Source organism: Tetrao urogallus (assembly GCF_951394365.1).
Source record: "Tetrao urogallus genome assembly, chromosome: 2".
NCBI classification, from domain to species: domain Eukaryota; kingdom Metazoa; phylum Chordata; class Aves; order Galliformes; family Phasianidae; genus Tetrao; species Tetrao urogallus.
In genome coordinates, this window is record NC_136814.1 from 30,807,665 (window position 1) to 30,827,183 (window position 19,519).

At 36.0% G+C, this 19,519-nt stretch overlaps 1 protein-coding gene across 1 annotated transcript in view; it reads right to left on the reverse strand.

The window, feature by feature from the left end:
- TTC27 (tetratricopeptide repeat domain 27) overlaps positions 1-19,519 on the reverse strand; it is a gene marked incomplete at both ends in the record, with an annotated part of 103,984 nt that overhangs the window by 11,000 nt on the left and 73,465 nt on the right. Inside the window, 4 exons of the mRNA XM_079549923.1 lie at positions 2,604-2,769; positions 6,533-6,585; positions 7,735-7,833; positions 11,674-11,901. Of these exons, the coding sequence (XP_079406049.1) occupies positions 2,604-2,769; positions 6,533-6,585; positions 7,735-7,833; positions 11,674-11,901 (546 nt within the window). The remainder of the gene's footprint in view (positions 1-2,603; positions 2,770-6,532; positions 6,586-7,734; positions 7,834-11,673; positions 11,902-19,519) is intronic.

Sequence of the window (19,519 nt, forward strand, 5' to 3'; positions counted from 1 at the left end):
AAATAATTCAGCAAGTCTGTACGATTTATTGCATAACAATAAAAAGTGAAGTCTTCAAGTTTTATTTCTCAGTAAGTTCATGAATAAAAAAACAGTTAAAGAAATTCAAAGAATTTTAAGAACTAGTAAGAAAGGAAGGTAAAGAAGCATGCTTTAAATATTATAATGGATTATGAGGAAACAGGGACTTTTAAAGTACTTCCTCTGCCATAATCTTTTATTGTGGTGTTCAGGTTGTTCAAGCTTTTCCTTATTAAATTTTGTCTGCAGAATCTGAACATACATCAATTCATTTTCATGATATTTTAATCTTAGAATCTTTGCCACAATGATAACATCATTATTTAATAACTACAATAATTTATTCTCAAAGCTCCTTTCTGAATTCAGAAATCTGGTGGAAAAAGACAGCAATGATCCAACAGAAATCACAAAGATAGGAATGTGTTACTTTTAATAAAAGAAAGCAGTGATTTACAAATGATTGCTCTAACTACACTAACTGAGGACATTTCAAATTACAAATTCAGTTGCACACCCTTATTTGACGCATTCTGAGTTCTAGAAGAAACTCAGTTGAATAAGAGTATTTGTATACTTGCTTTCCAAATTCCAACCTTCTAATTTACTACTATATAGCTTAATAGCCTATCAGTTAAAATCTGTGACTACTACAAATAAGAAGTACAACCCAAGAGAAGATTGCTCTGTGTTGCATGGAAATCGAGGTGCATGCTTCCACTTACTCGAGTTCCTGATTGTACTTCATTAAAATACAATTGCACAAGAAGCTCACAGCGTATCTTTGCTTACAGAAGGCTAGTTGGCAAATGGGAGAGGCTCATAAATTGAGCTTTGTAAACAGTCTCAAAAGTTTTATGCACTTCATTTTTGATCTTGTTTTGTTATGGAAACATTCTTCTCTTTCTTGTGAAGACTACTGATTAAAGTCTTTCTAAAACTCTTAATCAGGCTCTCAGTTTTTCCTTGGCCAACAGTAAAATGCTTCAACATAAGTAAATTGTATTAGGAGCTATACTGGGAGTCATAAAGCATATCGCATAACAGCAGACAAAGTGAAAACCAGGTTATAATTAAAAAAATGTAGTATAGATAGTACGTCTATAATTCTGGGTAAAAATAGTAATGCAAGATTAGAAGTCTTAGGGAAAAGAGGTGAAAAAGTTACAGAACAAAACCAGAAATTAATTGGAAGCAATATCCCCAAATACTTTAATTAAATATCCTACATAAAACTTGATAATAACCACTTTAATAGGAGCATGTATCATCTCCAAATATCTAGAATGAGCAGAAACAGGATGCTTGATTCCTACTCAGACATCAACCAGAATAAAGAATAAAGATATAGTACACCACCTCTAAAACTATTTTTGAATTAGCACATAAGGAAACAAGCCATAAAAAGCATATTATTTATAAAATGTTCCCTGAATAATCACAGACCTCACAAGAATCACAATATGCTAAACAGACTAATCTTTACCTTATATGAGACTGCTTTTCATATATACTTTTTAATGCAAAGAGTTTCAGTGACCTTCAATGTTCAGCCGTACAAAACTCAAAATATTTAATTTATATATAATGCTATCCCATGTATGGTTGGCTTCATAACAGTACTGTACTCATGTACAACATACTCAACAGTAATCTGAAAGAAGCTTTAGTACTCCATCTCCCCGAGGCCTCCCAAACCCATGAACAAGCGATACATTTCTGCTATCAAAACTAGTCAGTTCCCTCTCCTCAAAACCGAACTCAACCACCCAAGATTTACAAACGCTCCTTTAAGTCACTTTATGGAAAAGAAAAGAGACATACCCCTGATTCCAAAGACCAGCTACAGCTGGATTCCCTAACCTTGGAGCTACAAATAAAATCCCTAAATGCTCATATGCAGTTCACTGATAATTCCTCAAGGCACTCTTCAGATTTCCTTTCAGATTCACCTTGCTGTTTTCACTGAGTGCACAGAACCCCGCTTAGATCAGAATCTGGTTTTAGGCCAGGTAATTTGTCACTGGCGACCGTTAAAGTAGGCTTTCTGGATTTTATCTAAAGCATTCATTTACAGACAAAGAAATTAACTGAACTACAAATGAAAGATGAGCAAAGTGCTGCCAATATTTTCCTTTGTTCCAGATAATTAAGAATCGATGTTCTACTAACGCATTCAATCCATTAAACATAACTTGCTTTCAGGTGACCTTCTGTAGAATTTTCAAACACATGGGAAAAGCTTGCCTTTCTGTATGCTAAATAATGTATACGATTTCTATGCGAGATATGCGACAACAGTGTGGACAGATGGCACCTTCGGTTTAGGAACAGACCTGAAAACTGCCAGTTTCACAGTTACCCTTCTATAAAACCTGAGGCAATCTGAGGATTTCCTGAGGAAAAAGCTTTCCTGATCATTTTTATTTTAAATACTTAAGTCTTACAGTGCAGATAAATTTAAATAGCTTGACTACATAACTTCATTGGTATGTGCACTATCATTACTGATACCAGTATCAGCAGTAATCTGTCTTACAAGAAAAAATATACAGAATGACTTAATGTGAAAACTTCCCCACCTGTGTGTCCTTATACTTTTCTCTTAAATCCATGAGCCGATGATAAGCTTTAATTGCTTCTGAAAACTCTCCAACATCTGTACTGGTGAGAAGATAATTCTCCCAAATTTGCCAATGCTCATAGTTGCATTTGAGTGCTTCCTGGAGGGTTCGAAATGCTTTGGTTCTAAACAAAAAAGAAGAATGTATACAAATACATTAACAACAGCTGGCACAGCATCAACTAAAAGGCTGTCTATTTAAAAAAAAAATCTGTTTAAAACCCAGTGTACAAGTTAGAGTGAATAATTTATAATATTGATACTTCCTCATTTTCTCTTGCCAATTTCCTTCTGGTCAGTTCACTCCTCAGTACGAAGTTTTCTTTATGTTAGCTCTCAAATACATTTTACTGAAATTATGTATTACAGAACACAAAAATTCAGTAAAATGCCACCTAAATATTTTTTTTTGAATTTTTAACTTAAGCCATGAGAAAAAAACCTTACAACAGTGACAGAGTACATTACAAAGAATTTAAAAAGCCAACTTCAGAATTCTTCTTTTCACAACTAAATTCATGGCAAGTACAGTTGACCCATTTTATCACATAAAAGCTACTTAAAAATAAAAGCTTTTATTTTTTGCACATGGCAAATGTAAATACTCATTGCACAGAATTCCAGTGTTTTTAATTATTTTTTCTTATGTTAGCTGGAAGCTTTACTTACACGCTCTATTTCCTTATGCTACTAAGTGCAATTTTGACAATGGCCTCAAACACTTTCAGCAGCCTTCACCAAACGTGCTGCTCACAGTGCACACTTTTTTAGAGGCAGGTCAAAGTACCGTGGAATAAAAGTGACCAGAATGCTTCCTGAAAAGTCAGTGTCAAGTCAAGAAGCATCTTCTACATAGCTTTTTTCCATATGGATCCACTCTAGGCAACTCTTTACCATTTCCCACTCAAGGAGAGAGAAATGATATTCTCTGCTGAGTAACATAAGACAGTTTGGCCAAATCAAGTGCATGAGTAGAAAGCTACTGACATGCAGTTTACAGAGGTTATGACCTCCTGCAGTAGATGTGGCCAATGCTGACAGAGGAGGAAGAAGGAATAAGAGGCCTTAGTACAACCTGAAGCATACGTCAGTACGGTCTGTGTGCCCACTTCAAAGCTTTATATGTATTGCCAAAAGTTTCAATAAATTTGAGATTTTAAGAAAACCTTTGCTAGAGACAGGATAATATGGTTCTTATGACGTTAAGAGATTGAAGCCTGCTTTCAGCTGGACGGTTGTAAAAAGCAGAAAAAGCACAAAGGAGTAATTTTCCTGAGATGAAAACCTGAGTAAAAAACCCGAGTAAAAAATCTTTGCGTATGACATAAATCTCTTTTTAATAAAGACCATATAAAGTTGGCTTATTATCAAAATTTGCAATTTGCTTGCTGTATCACTGAAGTTGCTAAAAGTTCTTTTTCTGAAGAATGACAGCTCAAAGAAACTGTTGGATGAGTTTCAAAATGAAGGTCCAGGGAAGTGTAAATATCCCAACCAGGAAAAAGGGCTGACTAACCAGTGGATCATGAAAAGTCTGGAGTGGCTCAATCAGGGAAAACTCTGAGGAAGTGCCAATCTAAATCCATTGTATGAAAAGACTGACTACTTACACCCAAGGAGAGCTGAGTGACAGGGCAAAATTGTTGAAGAAAAGCAGGCCATTTGTTTTGTAACAGCTAAGGCAAATTAGTCCATAGGCCAATGAAGTCCTCTACATTCTGTGCTTAAGATAACATATAAGGATGGAATGTCTTTATCCAGTGCATCACCTGAACTAGTTCACATCCAAACAGGAGCCAGAAGACAGCACCAGTTATCCTGTCTTGGAAACTCAAAATCTTTCACCAAAAAAGAGCAGAATGGTGAAACCATTCTGCTTTAAAGATATTTGAGATCTACATTTCGGAGACCTCCAAGCACTCAGAAAATTATCTGATGAACTGAATGGTAGAGCCTGCTTTCATCACAATTAATTTTTTCTTGAGGAAATTCAGAATACAGAAAACTTGCAAACTTTTCTTAAAAAGCAAAGAAAACCAAAACACAACAAACTCCCATTCATTTAGGTGTCAGCAACTTGTTTGCATACAGTCTTCAAAAAGACATATACGTTTTATATTTGCCTGTTGTGTGAGACTCTGCTAAGCCTTACCCAAATGCACAACTGAAAACTGATGGGACTGACTTAAGAGCCTGGCTGCAGCAAAAGCAAGTAATTAATTTTGGTATCTTTTTTTCCCCCCCTCCTTTTCTCAGTCTTCTCTCTCATCGTATTTTTCTTCTCTTCTTTATCAGGCTTGAACTATAAAAATCTAAGCTTTCATCCCCTCCAAAATAGATCATCCAACAAATATCCTCTGGTCTCAAAGTGGATTCAACAAAATCACAGTCTTCATCTGTAAGTGATTGCACAGCAAGTTTGGAGAAGCTATTGCACAGCAAATACAGGCTGCACTTCTCTATTAGCATATAATGCTGACTTTACACATACTCCTTTCCCACATGATTAATGGGGAAAACAAGCTCAAAAGTTACCCTCCTTTACCGTTTTAGATCAAAAAAATCAAATAGTTCGCAATTTTTTAATGCATTTCTCATGTTAAATCACAAGTAGGTTCACAATTATAAAATTAAATAAAAGTGAAACCAATCACCCGTTGGTTTATCAACCTCATAGTTGATGAATAGGCAGAAAAGCAGTTTGGATTTTATGTACATACTTATTTTACGTATAAGCCAATCCATTGAGCACTTATATCTCCTTTTGAACTTCACGCAAAAAAAAAAAAAAAAAAAAAGGAGCAATCTATTACATGCACTCTTAAGAAGAAACAGCTTCCAGTGAGGAGAGTTATTTTGGACTAAGTCATCTTATTTTTATAATCATCTTTTATATAATCTTGTTTTTACAAGGCTACAGAGAAATTAAAAGAAGAGTATTTTTATAATTAAATCATGCATTTTTAAGGCAGTGCTGAAGATGTGAGGAACTACTGAAAAGGTAAAAGAAGTTTTTTATTTCTACAACTCTTTCTGGTCATAAGCAGTCATTTAACCTTCACTTTCTCCTCCTTCCTGTTCCCATTTACATCTTGAATCATTCATTGAATTTACATACAATATTAGCTCCTCCACATGTTCCTTCTATGAAAAACTACTATTCTTTGTCACTTTTCTGTTTTTCCTCACAACTGCATGACTGTGTAAACTGTTACCAGATTTTGAGTAAGCTTTTTTAAAAAATATATATCCTATTTTATTATTTCATTCACTGGAGATAAGTTATAATGTGAAAACTTTTCTTAAATGCTAAGTTATTTCAGGTATTCCGTGTATGAGCAACTTCAATTATACTGAGTTGAAATGCAAAATAAGAAAGGCAGTACATTTAGGACAAAGCTTCTTGTACTAATGGTTGAATTAGCAGGAAAAGAACAAGTGAGCTTTCATGTGTGTAGATCTCCATCTGCTTTCATTACATTAAACTGCCTCTTTTTCCTTTAACTCTCCTGAGATTAATGTAGTATGAACTGACATATGTCTGAATATATGATTTGTCTGAAACGGATACGTCTTCTTAAAATAGGCAAATTAGCTTCCAAATTTAATATAAATGTTTTGCACCAGTTATAGATAGTACATCATAATACAGTGAACAAGAAAAAAATGTAGGGTGAGAAGTTGCTACTTTTATAAAGTTTATGAAAGTGCACTTCCTGCAAAATAAACTTATTAATGTTTCAACCCAGAAGAGAGAACTGAAAGGATATGAAAAATGAGTTATCCACATTGTAAGAATAAAAAAATCAATTTATTAAAAAAAAAGAAAAAGAAAAAACAAATATTTATTTTGGAAGCAGTATTTTCTAATTGTTTTGGAATACTTACTTCTGCTTTAATCTGATGTACGCAGTTGATAAATTGTTCCAGGCCTCAGCATTCTACAATGACAAGAAGAGAAAAAAAATACTATACTTGACAAAAATATGTAAATGAAGTGCTTCAGAGTATCATGCATATTATCACACATTAACATATCATATGTAATACATGGCAAGAGGCAAATATATACATTAAAATAAATATTACATAAACATAAATAAATATAACTGATTATCAAATGCTTTGGCTGAAAAGGATTACACAAAGCTCAATCATTCCTCTGGTAAAACCAGCAAAGCCACATGCTGAAGTAATACCTGCCCATCACCTTTCAATGCTGCCAATTTAAAGCCGCACCACTGATTTCCAATGGTAGAATCCAGGTATTGCAGTGAAATGTACTCTTGCTCAAAGGCTACCCTCAGAATTAGGAAGTATTTAAATAATCTTGGGAATGAAAATGGTCATGATGTTGTTGTAGATTACTGTATAGAGACAGGTTTCATCCCCTGTAACTAGGTGTCAGCTGAGCTTTACTCCTTTACTCCTTTACTCACAAAACCTGCACAGAAGTCAGTCAGCCTGCTCATAGGAACGCAGTCAAGTACAGGAGAAATAAGTGAACACAGTTGAGGAGTAAAATCTACCGTATCGAAACAAAAGTGCCAATACATGAAAAAGGCAAATTTCCAGTTAAATACAAGGTTATCTGCACTTTTTTTTCCAAGTTCTTTCAATTTTGTTAATAAACTACTCTATCACCATCTGTTGCTCTTTCGTTCTTTTCCCCAAGAAAAAAGAGTGCCTGCCATATAACCACTTATTTGACATTTTTTTCCCCACAAGAGCTTTTGATTACTTAAAGGATTAAGTATTTCTATTCAGTGTTTCCTCTCTTCTTACCTCTCCTTGTGTTCCATTCCTTTTTTTTTTTTTTTTTTTCTTCCTGCTACAGCAACGTATGGAAGCATACAGGAATTTTCTGCTCAAACTTATTTTAACTTTCACACACACATACTTGGACAAAGTATTAGGTAAGAATTTTTATGATGCCTGATGACAAAAATATATCCTTTATGCACAAGTTTAATTTATTTAGAGGGCTAAAGTTTAAAGAAGTTTTTCATTATTGCTCTGCTTGTTTATAATGCAAACATCCTTGTTGCTTTTAGATAAGCCATCTGAATCGCTTGTTGAAATGTACATACATCTGGTTCCAATGTGACACAGCGCTGAAATGCTTTGGCAGCACCTTCATAGCCTTCCAAAGCAATGTATGCGCAGCCCAAGGAAAACCATACACCTAGCTGGAGAGAAAAATGCATGATTACATATATACATATATATTTCTGCATGAAGTAAATCACTTTGCTTTGATGCCCAAATCCACACTATTCTTGGTGGTTTTACCTGATTTTCAGTTACAATATATTACATTGGAATAAACAATATCCCATACAGAGAACATAGATAAACTTTAGGTTCAAGTTTTTAATAAATATCGACAAACAAAAATGTTGACTATACTAAGACCACTTAACCATACATGAAGTGCTCCTTAACAACACATCTGCAAAAAGAATGGAACAGTTATTCAAAGGTTTGAATACTTTGCTTTATCTTATGAAGAATTCCTGATCACATTGTAGCATTACTAAGCCAAATGGCAAATACCAGGAAACTTATTTTGAGGAAACCACATTTTACAAGAAATACTATTTTTCTGATCAAGATGATAGCTCATATGATAGGACAAAGGGGAATGGTTTTGAACTAAGACAGGGGAGGTTTAGGTTAGATATTAGGAGGAAGTTTTTCACACAGAGGGTGGTGACGCACTGGAACAGGTTGCCCAAGGAGGTTGTGGATGCCCCATCCCTGGGCAGCCTGGTCTGGTGCTTGGGAACCCTGCACATAGCAGGGGGGCTGAAACTAGATGATCACTGTGATCCTTTTCAACCCAGGCCATTCTATGATTCTATGATCTGTAAGGCACTATTTACTTCTAAGAATAACTGTGACCTCTATGGCAGATATTTTATGCAACTCTCTCCAAATCAGTCTAATTTTACTGTCTTTCAGCCCCAACTTAAAATCAGTAAGAATGTCTGATTCAGCTGGATTAATCTGGGTTACTTGCTATGGAATTTATTGTTAATCTGGTTCAAAACCTAGCTGAGATCCCAGTATATAAATGTATTACACTCATCCTTGCCATATCTGGCACCCAGGTAGGCAATCTTCAACACATCAAGAAAAGAACTAAATAAGACTAGCAATAAACATCTTTTTGCATTCAGGAGTTTACGTGGGATGACCGATCCTTGAATCATGTGAATGCAGAGGTGGTTCTGCCAATTATTTCTCATCCGTGCAATCAGGAATATCTACTTTTCAGCATAGTCAGCCTGTTGCTTTTCTTTCCACAATCCTTAAACTCATCTGCATACGGATAAAAAACAAATTGTTTCCCAAATCTCAGAGGGCAAAATTAGAAGGAAATAAAATTAGTGCAGACTCATTTTTTTAGTCTCTTGTCCACTCAGTTTCCAGGAGACAGCACTGTCAATAGCTGCTACCTGGTTAACTCCCCTTTCTCTTCTTTCTAGATTGATAACTCCCTGGACATGAAAAGCAGAGTAAGAGAGTAGAATGATCAAAGCAAGGCAGAGTAAGGGAAACTTCATCCAAAGTTCAAAAAAGGTTTTGTCAAGACTTTGGAACTAGGTTAACGTTCTTTTTTGGAAATTAAAAAAAAAAAAAAAAAAAAAAAAGCATTGGCAAAACTGCTGATTGAAAAAACACATGAAAATGATCTGTGAAATTTTCTCCTTTTCAAGACTGAAGACAGTGACCAGCAGAGGAAGAAAATTTAAGCTTAGACTCTGTTAAAAGTAGTCATCAGGAATTTCCAGAAAAGTTTTTATTAAAGTCTATATGATTATGAAATTATTTAAGTCTAAATACTTCTCTTATATTAGTGGGAACACAGTTCCAAAACAACTGGTTAAAAGTATAACTGAATATTTTAAAAAAAAAAATCATTGTAAAGCAATTTCTACTATTTAGATAAGAAAAGTACATGCTTTTCTGTTCTGTTTTGTTTAGAAACTAATAAGTTCTTTATTATAATACTTGTATGTTGATATTAGCGTTAATTCAGAAACCATTTATCACCTGCAGAATGGAATTAGCTTTTTGAATTAGTAATTACAATTTTAAGAGCTCTAGTTGAGTGAAAGCCTACCTGAGTACCTTCTTAATTACTCAATTTTGGAAGTTTATCTGCCTTGTAATTTAGATTGCTTTGAATGCATCATGCTGACAGAACATACTGCAGTTTAAGAAAATACAGAGACTTGATTTTATCTTTTCCAATTAGAGATTCCAGCCAACTCTTCTTTCTGTTGCTTTTAATATTAGAAGAGAAATGAGAAAGAAACTTGTTGTGAATAAGGCTCAGCGAATTGTCCAAAGCTTTAAAATACCAGACACAGTTGATGGCAAGCTGATTTCTAAAATATGACTGTCTTCCCAAAATTGAGAGAAATCTCTTGTTTTGCCTCACACCCAGAAAATCATCCTGAGAATTTGTGAGCCAAATAGTCTAACACAGAATATGATTATTCTTTTCATGTAGACTGGAACACAGTGGAAAATAGTACGGACATAAAAAAGGTGCCATGAACGTGATTTCCAGAAAATTCAAGCGTGAATTGACCTGATATACAGAACCATACATTGTTCATTACAAAACCTAACAAATCTGTAATTTAACAATCTGTAAGCTTTGTTTTACACAGCCTTTCTTTCACATTTGGAGAACTCACTGCATGAGCTCTTTTATCTCCTTTCCCGTTCTCCTCCACTAACCCATTGGAATTGTCTCAGCCTATCCTTGTAAGATGCTCTTAGTGAAAGTGCAAGAGAAACACAGCTGTCACCTATTAGGCACACACAGAAACAAGTCATTCTGTGAGCAGCAGTGCTCATGAAGATGGGTTTCAGATATATTTGAACTGTGAGATTTTAATCCCTTTGTTGATTCTCCAAAGTCTAATATTGTGGTTGCCTCATATTGCAGAGACCTACCTCAGAGACCTCCACCAGTTTTGGTTGATAAAGAGTAGATAGGTTTAAAGGAAGTCTCACAGAATGGTTTATCCATCAGATATTCTGGGGAATCACATGCTACGGTTTAAAATGACTTCTTCCAAAAAGATTTCTGACAGCCATCCAAAAGAAAGTCTTTGTGACATAGAGTCCTTATTTTCCTTATAAATTATTCCCAAATCTTTAAACAATTAATGAATGAATTTTCCTAGTATTCCCTTGTAAGTTCTTGAATTTAAAATCACCTCCCTCTCTGCTCTTTGTGTACAAGACATTCCAGAACAGGAATCAACAATTCAAATCTCCACTGACAGAATATACATAGACTTTAGAAGACAGTGATATGCCAGTTCACACTAGTCGTTTACTCAACCTATTTGTCTGAAACAATTAATCTGAATTTTTAATAGATCCTTCCTTTAATAGAACTTCTGAATCTTTAATAGCTCTATTACCATGAGCAACAAGAGAAGGAAATGTTCACTTTTTTATATGGACTGGACTATTTGTCTTCCATTGCCTTTTACTTAAAACTTCCTTTGGATAAGACATAAAATAAAATTGCATCTTAGCAGAGTATTTCTCAGTTTTGAGCCCCACAGGCCAACTTCTGCAGCCCTTCATTCTCTGTGAGTCATCTTGATTTCAGTAAGTCTTGTATCTGAGTAATAGTACAGATTTGGTTAGCACTGGCATTTCCTGAGATATTTAGAGAAGCGGAAGATAAAGGAAGAATTTATGTTCATTTTGACGTCCATTCTAAAGGTGTTTTTATGTTATCTGAAGTTCATTTGAACAAGCACAAGACTGAGATTCATTGGAAAAAGACACTGAATTTAAATACCAAACAGGTTCTGGATATAACATTTTCAAGACTGAAAACCTTTAAAATTTTTCTAAAGTGGGAGTGTAGTAATTATGCGGAACACAAAACAGTCATTTTAACATTTTTTGCACAGAACTGCCTTTTTTAAAAGTGTAATCCTTCAAAACACACCAATGAAGATATAGCCATATCTGTATCATTTCCTGACCTGCATAGGGTTGATCTGCACGGAACGTTCAAAGCACTCTACACATTCCCTGAATTCCCGGTTGCGGAGATGGAGGAGGCCTTTAGAGCGTTGTGCACGGGCACTGCGGTGCCTGGAGAGCTCCCAGGCCTTGTCATAGCATTGGTGATCTTTAAGAACATCACCAAGCAAACAATATAATCCTGGTGTTTCTTTCTTCTCTAGCTCTCGCCTCAATATTTCCTCTGCCTGTTAAAGAACAAAGATAAATCAGTTAATTGCTGAAGAAATTTATTTTCAGTTTATCACTTATAGCAAATTCTATTTTAGTACCTTGTAATCATTAATTAAAAAATAAGAAATGGGAACAGTTGGGATATCTTGATCCAACATAGCATTAGAGGAAAAGTCTAGAGCGAACCAAGTTCCAAGCTGTCCTTCAAAAATACATAATAAAACCACAAACAAACACAAGACTCCTGTATCAACATAATATAGTGGCCTTTGGTTTAATGGTAAATCCTAATTTTCAATCTTATGTATCTATTCTCTCTCAAGACCAAATATCAGTCCAGGGCATCAGATTTACACTCACCATATGACAGTGCAGTATCACAGTTATTGAAGTATGTGCAATTCTGTTAGTTTATCATCTGCAATTATCATTGCAGTCTATAATCTGCAAAGGTTGTAATTCCTTTTTCTTAAATTACTCCTTTCTAATGACAGCTATTTCAATTCTGCAAGAACTGCTCCAAAAGTAATACCTCTTATTTTGTTACGTTGGCCCACACCATCAGAGGCAGATGTTGGTGGTATGGCAGTAGAGGTTGAGATTTCCAGCCAATACTTTGTTACATTTTGTTGCTAATATGACAGATGGCAGCAGAGAGGCAGTCTGACAGAATGGTGTCTGACCCAGAAGTGCACATGAAGCAAGGGTATGAAATTGAATTATTCCTCCATGCAGAAAAAATGGCACCCATTGACATTCACTGATACTTACTGAATGTTCATGGAGCCTAAACAGTGGATGTGAGCACAATTAGGTGGTGGATGAAGCTTTTCGGCAGAGTTGACAGCAACAGTGGGTCACTTGTGCTGGTGCAGATTTTTACTAGTGTGGCATGCAGGCTTTTGTTCATCACTGCTGAAAATGCAGAGCTAATGGTGGTGACTGTTAAAAAACAGAGCAAATTCTCAGCTCCGAACAGTATCAGATAGCGTTATCATGCTCTTTATATCTATCGAGTTTTCATGGAAATAAGAGGCATTACTTTTAGAGCAACCTACATATTATGTACTTTCATACTCTCATATAAGTATATAAATGCTTGAGATTAAGTATGTTGAAAATATGTACAGTATTACTGAAGAAAAGACAAGCTGGGTCTCCCAGACAATTTATTATGATCTGTAACCAATTTTCAAAAGCTCTTTATCTCAGTGTTGCTATCTCATTCTAACAATAAAATTATTGTTTCTCTTTTAAGAGAGAGTATGCTTTCTGTGGCTTTTTGAAAAGATAAATATGCTAGACAGATGATCTCTTGTTCAGTCCAAAATCTTACCTCAATCCTCCAGTGCAAAAATGTCACATGTAATTCAGCTCAGCACAGATTTTCTATTCAAAAAGATCTGTTTGAACCATATGAACCAAGAGCTTCAATACAGTCTGTCACTGAATTAGAGTTTGACATCGCAACACTTGTCATTTTTCTATCATAGCTAGTTTATCTAAAAGGAAAGCTGTGTTCATCCCTACATGGAAATTATTGCTTTTCTTGCTTTTATGAGAACTGTTTTATTTTCTATGCAGACGGGGTGTCAAAAAACAAATGTCTGCTATACAGTCTTCTACTCCTTCTCTTCCAATCAGTAAAATTGATTGATCCTGTCTGAAAAAAATCATCTTCAGAAAAATGACTTCTTCAAATGTTTTGTTTTTGAAGGCTTTAATGTATATTAATGATAACACTTCATTCTTAATGTATTTTTAAACTAGCTCAGTAGGAAAAGTCTGCAAATATTGGAAGTGTACAAAAAATGAAGGATTTGTAAAGGGATCTTTTGCTTGTATTCTATTCAGAAAATGGAATCACATTAAGAAGAAAATTAAGAAATGAACGCTAGAAAAATAACTTACTGATAAGTGTTTTTTTAATGACTTTGGAACAGTTTTCCCAAGAAAAGGAAATCTGATTACTCAAAATTTAGAATTAGCATTAGTAATAGCATTAGACAATCTAGACCTACAGGACTGCACTTGCAGAGAATGTGGTTAAAAGCCAGCTTACTCCCTCCTCTCTGCCTCCATTAATTGCCATGACAAGCATTAAGGAACTAACAAAAGATTTTTAAGACAACTTTTTTCTAGAGCAAACCAAACATTCGTTATTTGTTTGTTATGTATTTTGTTATACAGTAATCAAATTAGACACCAAAAGGTAAGGGTTTTCATTTCTTCAAATAAAGGAACAAGATCCTAATTCTACGGTGCGAACAGCAGCTGTGAGGTGAAAAGTGCATTGCATTCTGTTGCTTCAGTAGGGCACTCCCAAATTTAGATTGTTATTCTGTGGCCATGCCTAGTACTAATCACGCACTAGACTAGTAAGCCAACCATGCCCTAATTGCATTTCACATTTAAGAGCATAAAGACATCATGTTCTGGTCTAAGCTTACAAGAATTCATTGCCAATGTAAATATTTCAGTGCACAGATAAAGCAGAGAATTAAATAAGCAGAAGTCTGATTTTGTCTTCATCTTATTAGCTATCTGATCACCCCTCTGGCACGTTACAAACCTTTTAATTACTTAAATCTTTAAATGCTTATAAAAGGATCATAACTGCAAACTAGAAGTACCATTTTTTCACAACATTTATCATTTCTCTTCTATGAAAACAGATAATACCTCAGGATTTCTCTTTTTACTAAGAAAAAAATATTCCTTTCTTCTAACTTTATAGTAAACTATTTCAAAGAATGTACTTTTAATCTCTGATAAGAGCTTTGCTTTTGAAAAGAGCAAACATTGTCTTAACAATGAAGACAAGATCAAGGAACCTTTTTCATTCAGTACATGCAATGTACAGGAAAGAAATGTAGCCGTAAGATTTATTTTTACCCATTAAACAGATTAAAGTACTGAGATGCTTAATAACTGGATATTTTACCTAAAAAAAAAAAAAAAAAAAAAAAAAATCAAATCAGTTAAAAGCTACTAAAAAAGATCAAAAATTGAAGCTGCATAGCCCTTGCCAACTGAAGAGATTTAACTATAGTAGCACTGTTGTTCACAGAACGGTCTACACTGCAATGAATGGAAATGAAAACTCGGTTCTAAAGTCAGAGGATTTTCAGATGAGAAAGATTTGTGCTGTTATCTTACTTTCTGGACTACTACAGCATATACAGGCATTAAGTAGGAAATGCTTGAATAAAAATTCACAATCAATAAGGAGGGCTCTTGTTTAAACAAAATATTTGTATTTCTCACTACAGAGAAGCCTGGAAATCAAGCTCAAGATAAATCCTACATTTTGCTACCCAACCCCCCAACCCTAAACTTTCACATGCAATACCCTCCATGTGTTCCCTTTTTTTCTTTTTTTTTTTTTTGTGTTTTGTTTCCTAAAAGCCTCTATTAAGCCTCATTCATTACAAGGATCTACTAGTTCCATTATTTGACAATTCATTCCAAGTTCAAAGTATTTCCTAAAATGCTTTCATCTTTTCTGCTAGCACATTCTTCGCTAGGCTACCAGACAAGTATGAAGAGACAGAACAGATAAGCATGGAAATGAATGGGAAAAGGGATCCTGAGTTTTAATTTTGTCTTTACCTGCAACTTTATGAATGACCTTGGGTAAGCCTCTTTTTCTGTTTTGCAGCTGCATAGAAGGGATGCTTACCTGCCTTAAAGGTCTGCTATGACATATAATGAAAATCAGTCGAGATCTTGAACCATTCTTATGCACTAATCAGGGTAGTACTACTTACCTTTGCAAATAGTAAGCATTTTCTGAATTTAAAAGTAAGCTTCTAATATTATACTGTACATGTATTTCCTTGTTCAAATATTTTTAGAAATCATTCTCACGTTGTGACAAGAAAAATAGCTTTGCAGAAGGTGAATTGCTGGATATGTTGTCTCCAAATAGGCTTCATGCACTGTTTATTCTGATGAGACGATGGGGAAAAGGCTGAAAATGGGGCTGAAAGAATAACAGCTCTCTCGGTTTTACCATGGGGCAGCAGCTACAGCCCTCTAGAACTCCTGCAAGGGAGAAAGGCCCAATTCTACTGGAAGAACTGAAAATTTGCATCTCAAGGTCATCTTCCTTATTGTTTTAGCAGAGAAATAAAGCCACTTTCAGTGCGTTATTTCAGGTGATACTGGAGAGAACTCACCTAGACCGAATAAATTTGTTCAATGTAAGTAATACTTTTGAGATCTCTGGTTTCCTCTCAGAATAGAGAGAAGAGAGACATTTTTCAACATCACTTTTCATTACAAACATGGAAAGTAGTGTCTGTTTTTAAGTAGGTCTGTTAAAGGAATACAAGTGAAATTGTAGAAAGACAAGACAACAGTGGCCATCAATGTAGAATGCATTCAGATCTTATAATACCTTTTTCATTTGCTTTGTGCCCTGCTTTGCTCACTACTTGGCACTCTTTTGTTTGACTCGTTATCACTTTTTTTTTTTTTTTTTTTTTTTTTTTTACTAATTATGAAACAAGTGAATCTCCATCATATTTGAAAAGTCGTGGCTGTCAGGTGAGGTCCCGGATGACTGGAAGAAGGGTCACATCACTCCCATTTACAAGAAATGGAGCAAGGAGGACCCTGGGAACTACAGGCCAGTGAGTCTCACCTCTGTGCCTGGGAAGATCATGGAACAGATCATCCTGGATGACATGCTTGATCATATGAGGAATGAGTGTGTGATTTGAGACAGCCAGCACAGCTTCACCAGGGGAAGGTCATGCTTAACCAATCTGGTGGCCTTCCATGATGGAGTGACAGCATCGGTGGACAAGGGTAAGGTGACTGATGTCATTTACCGGGACTTGAGCAAGGTCTTTGACATGGTCCCCCACCACATCCTTATCTCCAAACTGGAGGGATGTGGATTTGATGAATGGACCAGTCAATGGATAAGAAATAGTTTGAAAGGCCGCAGACAGAGGGCAATCATCAATGGCTCTATGTCCAGGTGGAGGCTGGTAATGAGCAGCGTCCCCCAGGGGTCTGTCTTGGGACCGGTGCTCTTTAACATCTTTATCAATGACATTGATGATGGAATCAAGTGCACCCTCAGCAAGTTTGCTGACAACACCAAGCTGAGTGGTGCGGTTGACACGGTGGAAGGAAGGGATGCCATTCAGAGGGACCTCAAGAGGCTAGAAAGATGGGCCTGGATGAACCTGATGAGGTTCAACATGGCAAAGTGCAAAGTTTTGCACTTGGGATGGAGGAATCCCAGGCATCCATACAGACTGGAAGGAGAAGTCCTTGAGAGCAGCCCTGCAGAGAAGGACCTGGGGGTCTTGATAGATGTAAAGCTTAACATGAGTCAGCAGTGTGCCCCTGCAGCTTGGAAAGCAAATAGTACCCTGGGCTTCATCAAAAAAGGGGTGGCCAGCAGTGACAGGGAGATAATTGTCCCCCTCTACTCTGCTCTTGTGAGGTCTCATCTCCAGTACTGTGTCCAGATCTGGAGCCCCCAGTACAATAAAGACAGGGAGCTGCTGGAGAGGGTTCAGAGAGCCACAAAGATGATCAGGGGCCTGGAGCACCTCCCCTATGAAGACAGGCTGAGGGAGCTGGTCTTGTTCAGCCTGGAGAAAAGAAGGCTGCAGGGTAACCTCATTGCAGCCTTTCAATACCTAGAGGGAGCCTACAAACAGGAGGGGGAATCAACTCTTTAAAAGGGTAGACAACTGCAGGACAAGGGGAAATGGTTTGAAGTTGAGGGAGGGAAGATTTAGGTTGGATGTCAGGGGAAGCTCTTTACAGAGAGAGTGGTGAGGTGCTAGAACAGGCTGCCCAGAGAGGTTGCGGATGCCCCGTCCCTGGAGGAGTTCAAGGCCAGATTGGATGGGGCCCTGAGCAGCCTGGTCTGGTATTGAATGTGGAAGGTGGCGGCCCTGCATGTGGCAGGGGGTTGGAGATTCATGATCCTTGAGGTCCCTTCCAACCCTGGCCATTCTGCGATTCTGGGAATATAGAGCCATATCTAAAGAACAAGAAAGGATCCACAAAAACGTTTGCTAAATGTTAGTGATATCTTTCGCTGCAAAGTCTGTACTGCTATATTATTCTGTTAAAATTCTGAACTATGTATTTCCCCAGTGCATACTGTGGAGCTGTGCATTCCTTACCTATGTGCCTTAGTAGGTTTTGATTTTTTTTTCAGTGGAAAATTCTAAAGTAGAAGGAAGGAACACGCTACATTCGATGTCCAAGTATTCAGACTTATTGACATTGCTGATTTCTGTCAGTTTTGTTAGGTCTTCCAGTACTTAATGCTTTCTATACAAAAGCAGTTGTGAGCAAAAAATATTTGTATATTTACATGTCTACACATCTATTTAACCGTTTATTCTTTGAGGCACGTGTATATGAAGTTCTTCAAAAACATGTACATCTATCTTGCTTCATTATATTCACATAAAAGAAAAATTAAGCTGTTTAAAAACATAACGCTTTTGATAAATACAAACAGTTTACACAATTAAAGCTTTTTGATAAGCAGCACAAATAGTTATTCCCCTTGATGTATATGCAATGTTTCTAATTTCCTTTTTTTTTTGTTTTTTTGGAATCTGAAGCTGACTTTCTTCCTATCACTACTCTCAGTACTTGCATAACATTTTTTCAAAGCACAGCACAAACCCTCATTCTGAAAGCATTTCTAAGCAGTTTCCTGTGTCAGATATCCTGTCCTATTCTCTGAGTGCCATTTTCATAACTCCCTAAGGGTGGTTTGTGAATGTAACTGGGACAGAATGCATTTCCAGGAAATGGAAAGTATTGACCTCTACTTCTGCTCAGTACTGAAAAGATTGTGATATTAGCATACTGCCCCCAAGGCATGCATAATGTGACACAGAACTGACAGCAAAACATAACTGTTAGTTTATAACGAACGACATTTGGAATTGGTGAATAATTGAAAAAAAAAAAATCTGTTTTTTCTTTTTTGTGTGTGTGTGTTAAGTTATAGCTTTCTATCCAAAAAGCTTAATTAGTGTAAGCGCACATCTCTGTAAAGGCATACATACATTTATATACTTACACAATGTGCTAAACAGAGGAATAGAACAGAAAGGAAAAGAAACAAGATAATGGATATTTTGGTTCTGAAGGTAAATATTTCTGAAAGCTATATAAATTCTGAAAGCAATGCTTGATATCTTAACTTCCTCTTAATTACAGCCCCTCTGCCCAAGAGACTGTACCAGAAAGAGAATATAGCTACATTTCCATAAAAATAGGCATTGTTTCCAGGAATCACTGAAATCCTTCTACCACAGCTCCAATAGCAATAGTAAAACATTCAATAATAGGAAGGCTGCTACAGTTTGCATTTTTAAACAATTCTGTCATCTATACATTCAGTCAGATGATGGTTTTAAAGCTGTTTTTGCCAGGAGCTGACTGCATGTGACTAAAGCAGTTTTAAAGAAACAGAGAAGTTCAGAAAAATATTAACGCAGGCTTAAAAAATATAAGATAAAGCTGTCTATGTCATGTCTGAGATTCCATCGAGATATACTCCCCAAAGCGTATCCCTAGTTGTTGTAGCTGTTAATTTAATTTTCCTTTAATATTTTCAAAAATCACTCTCACAAT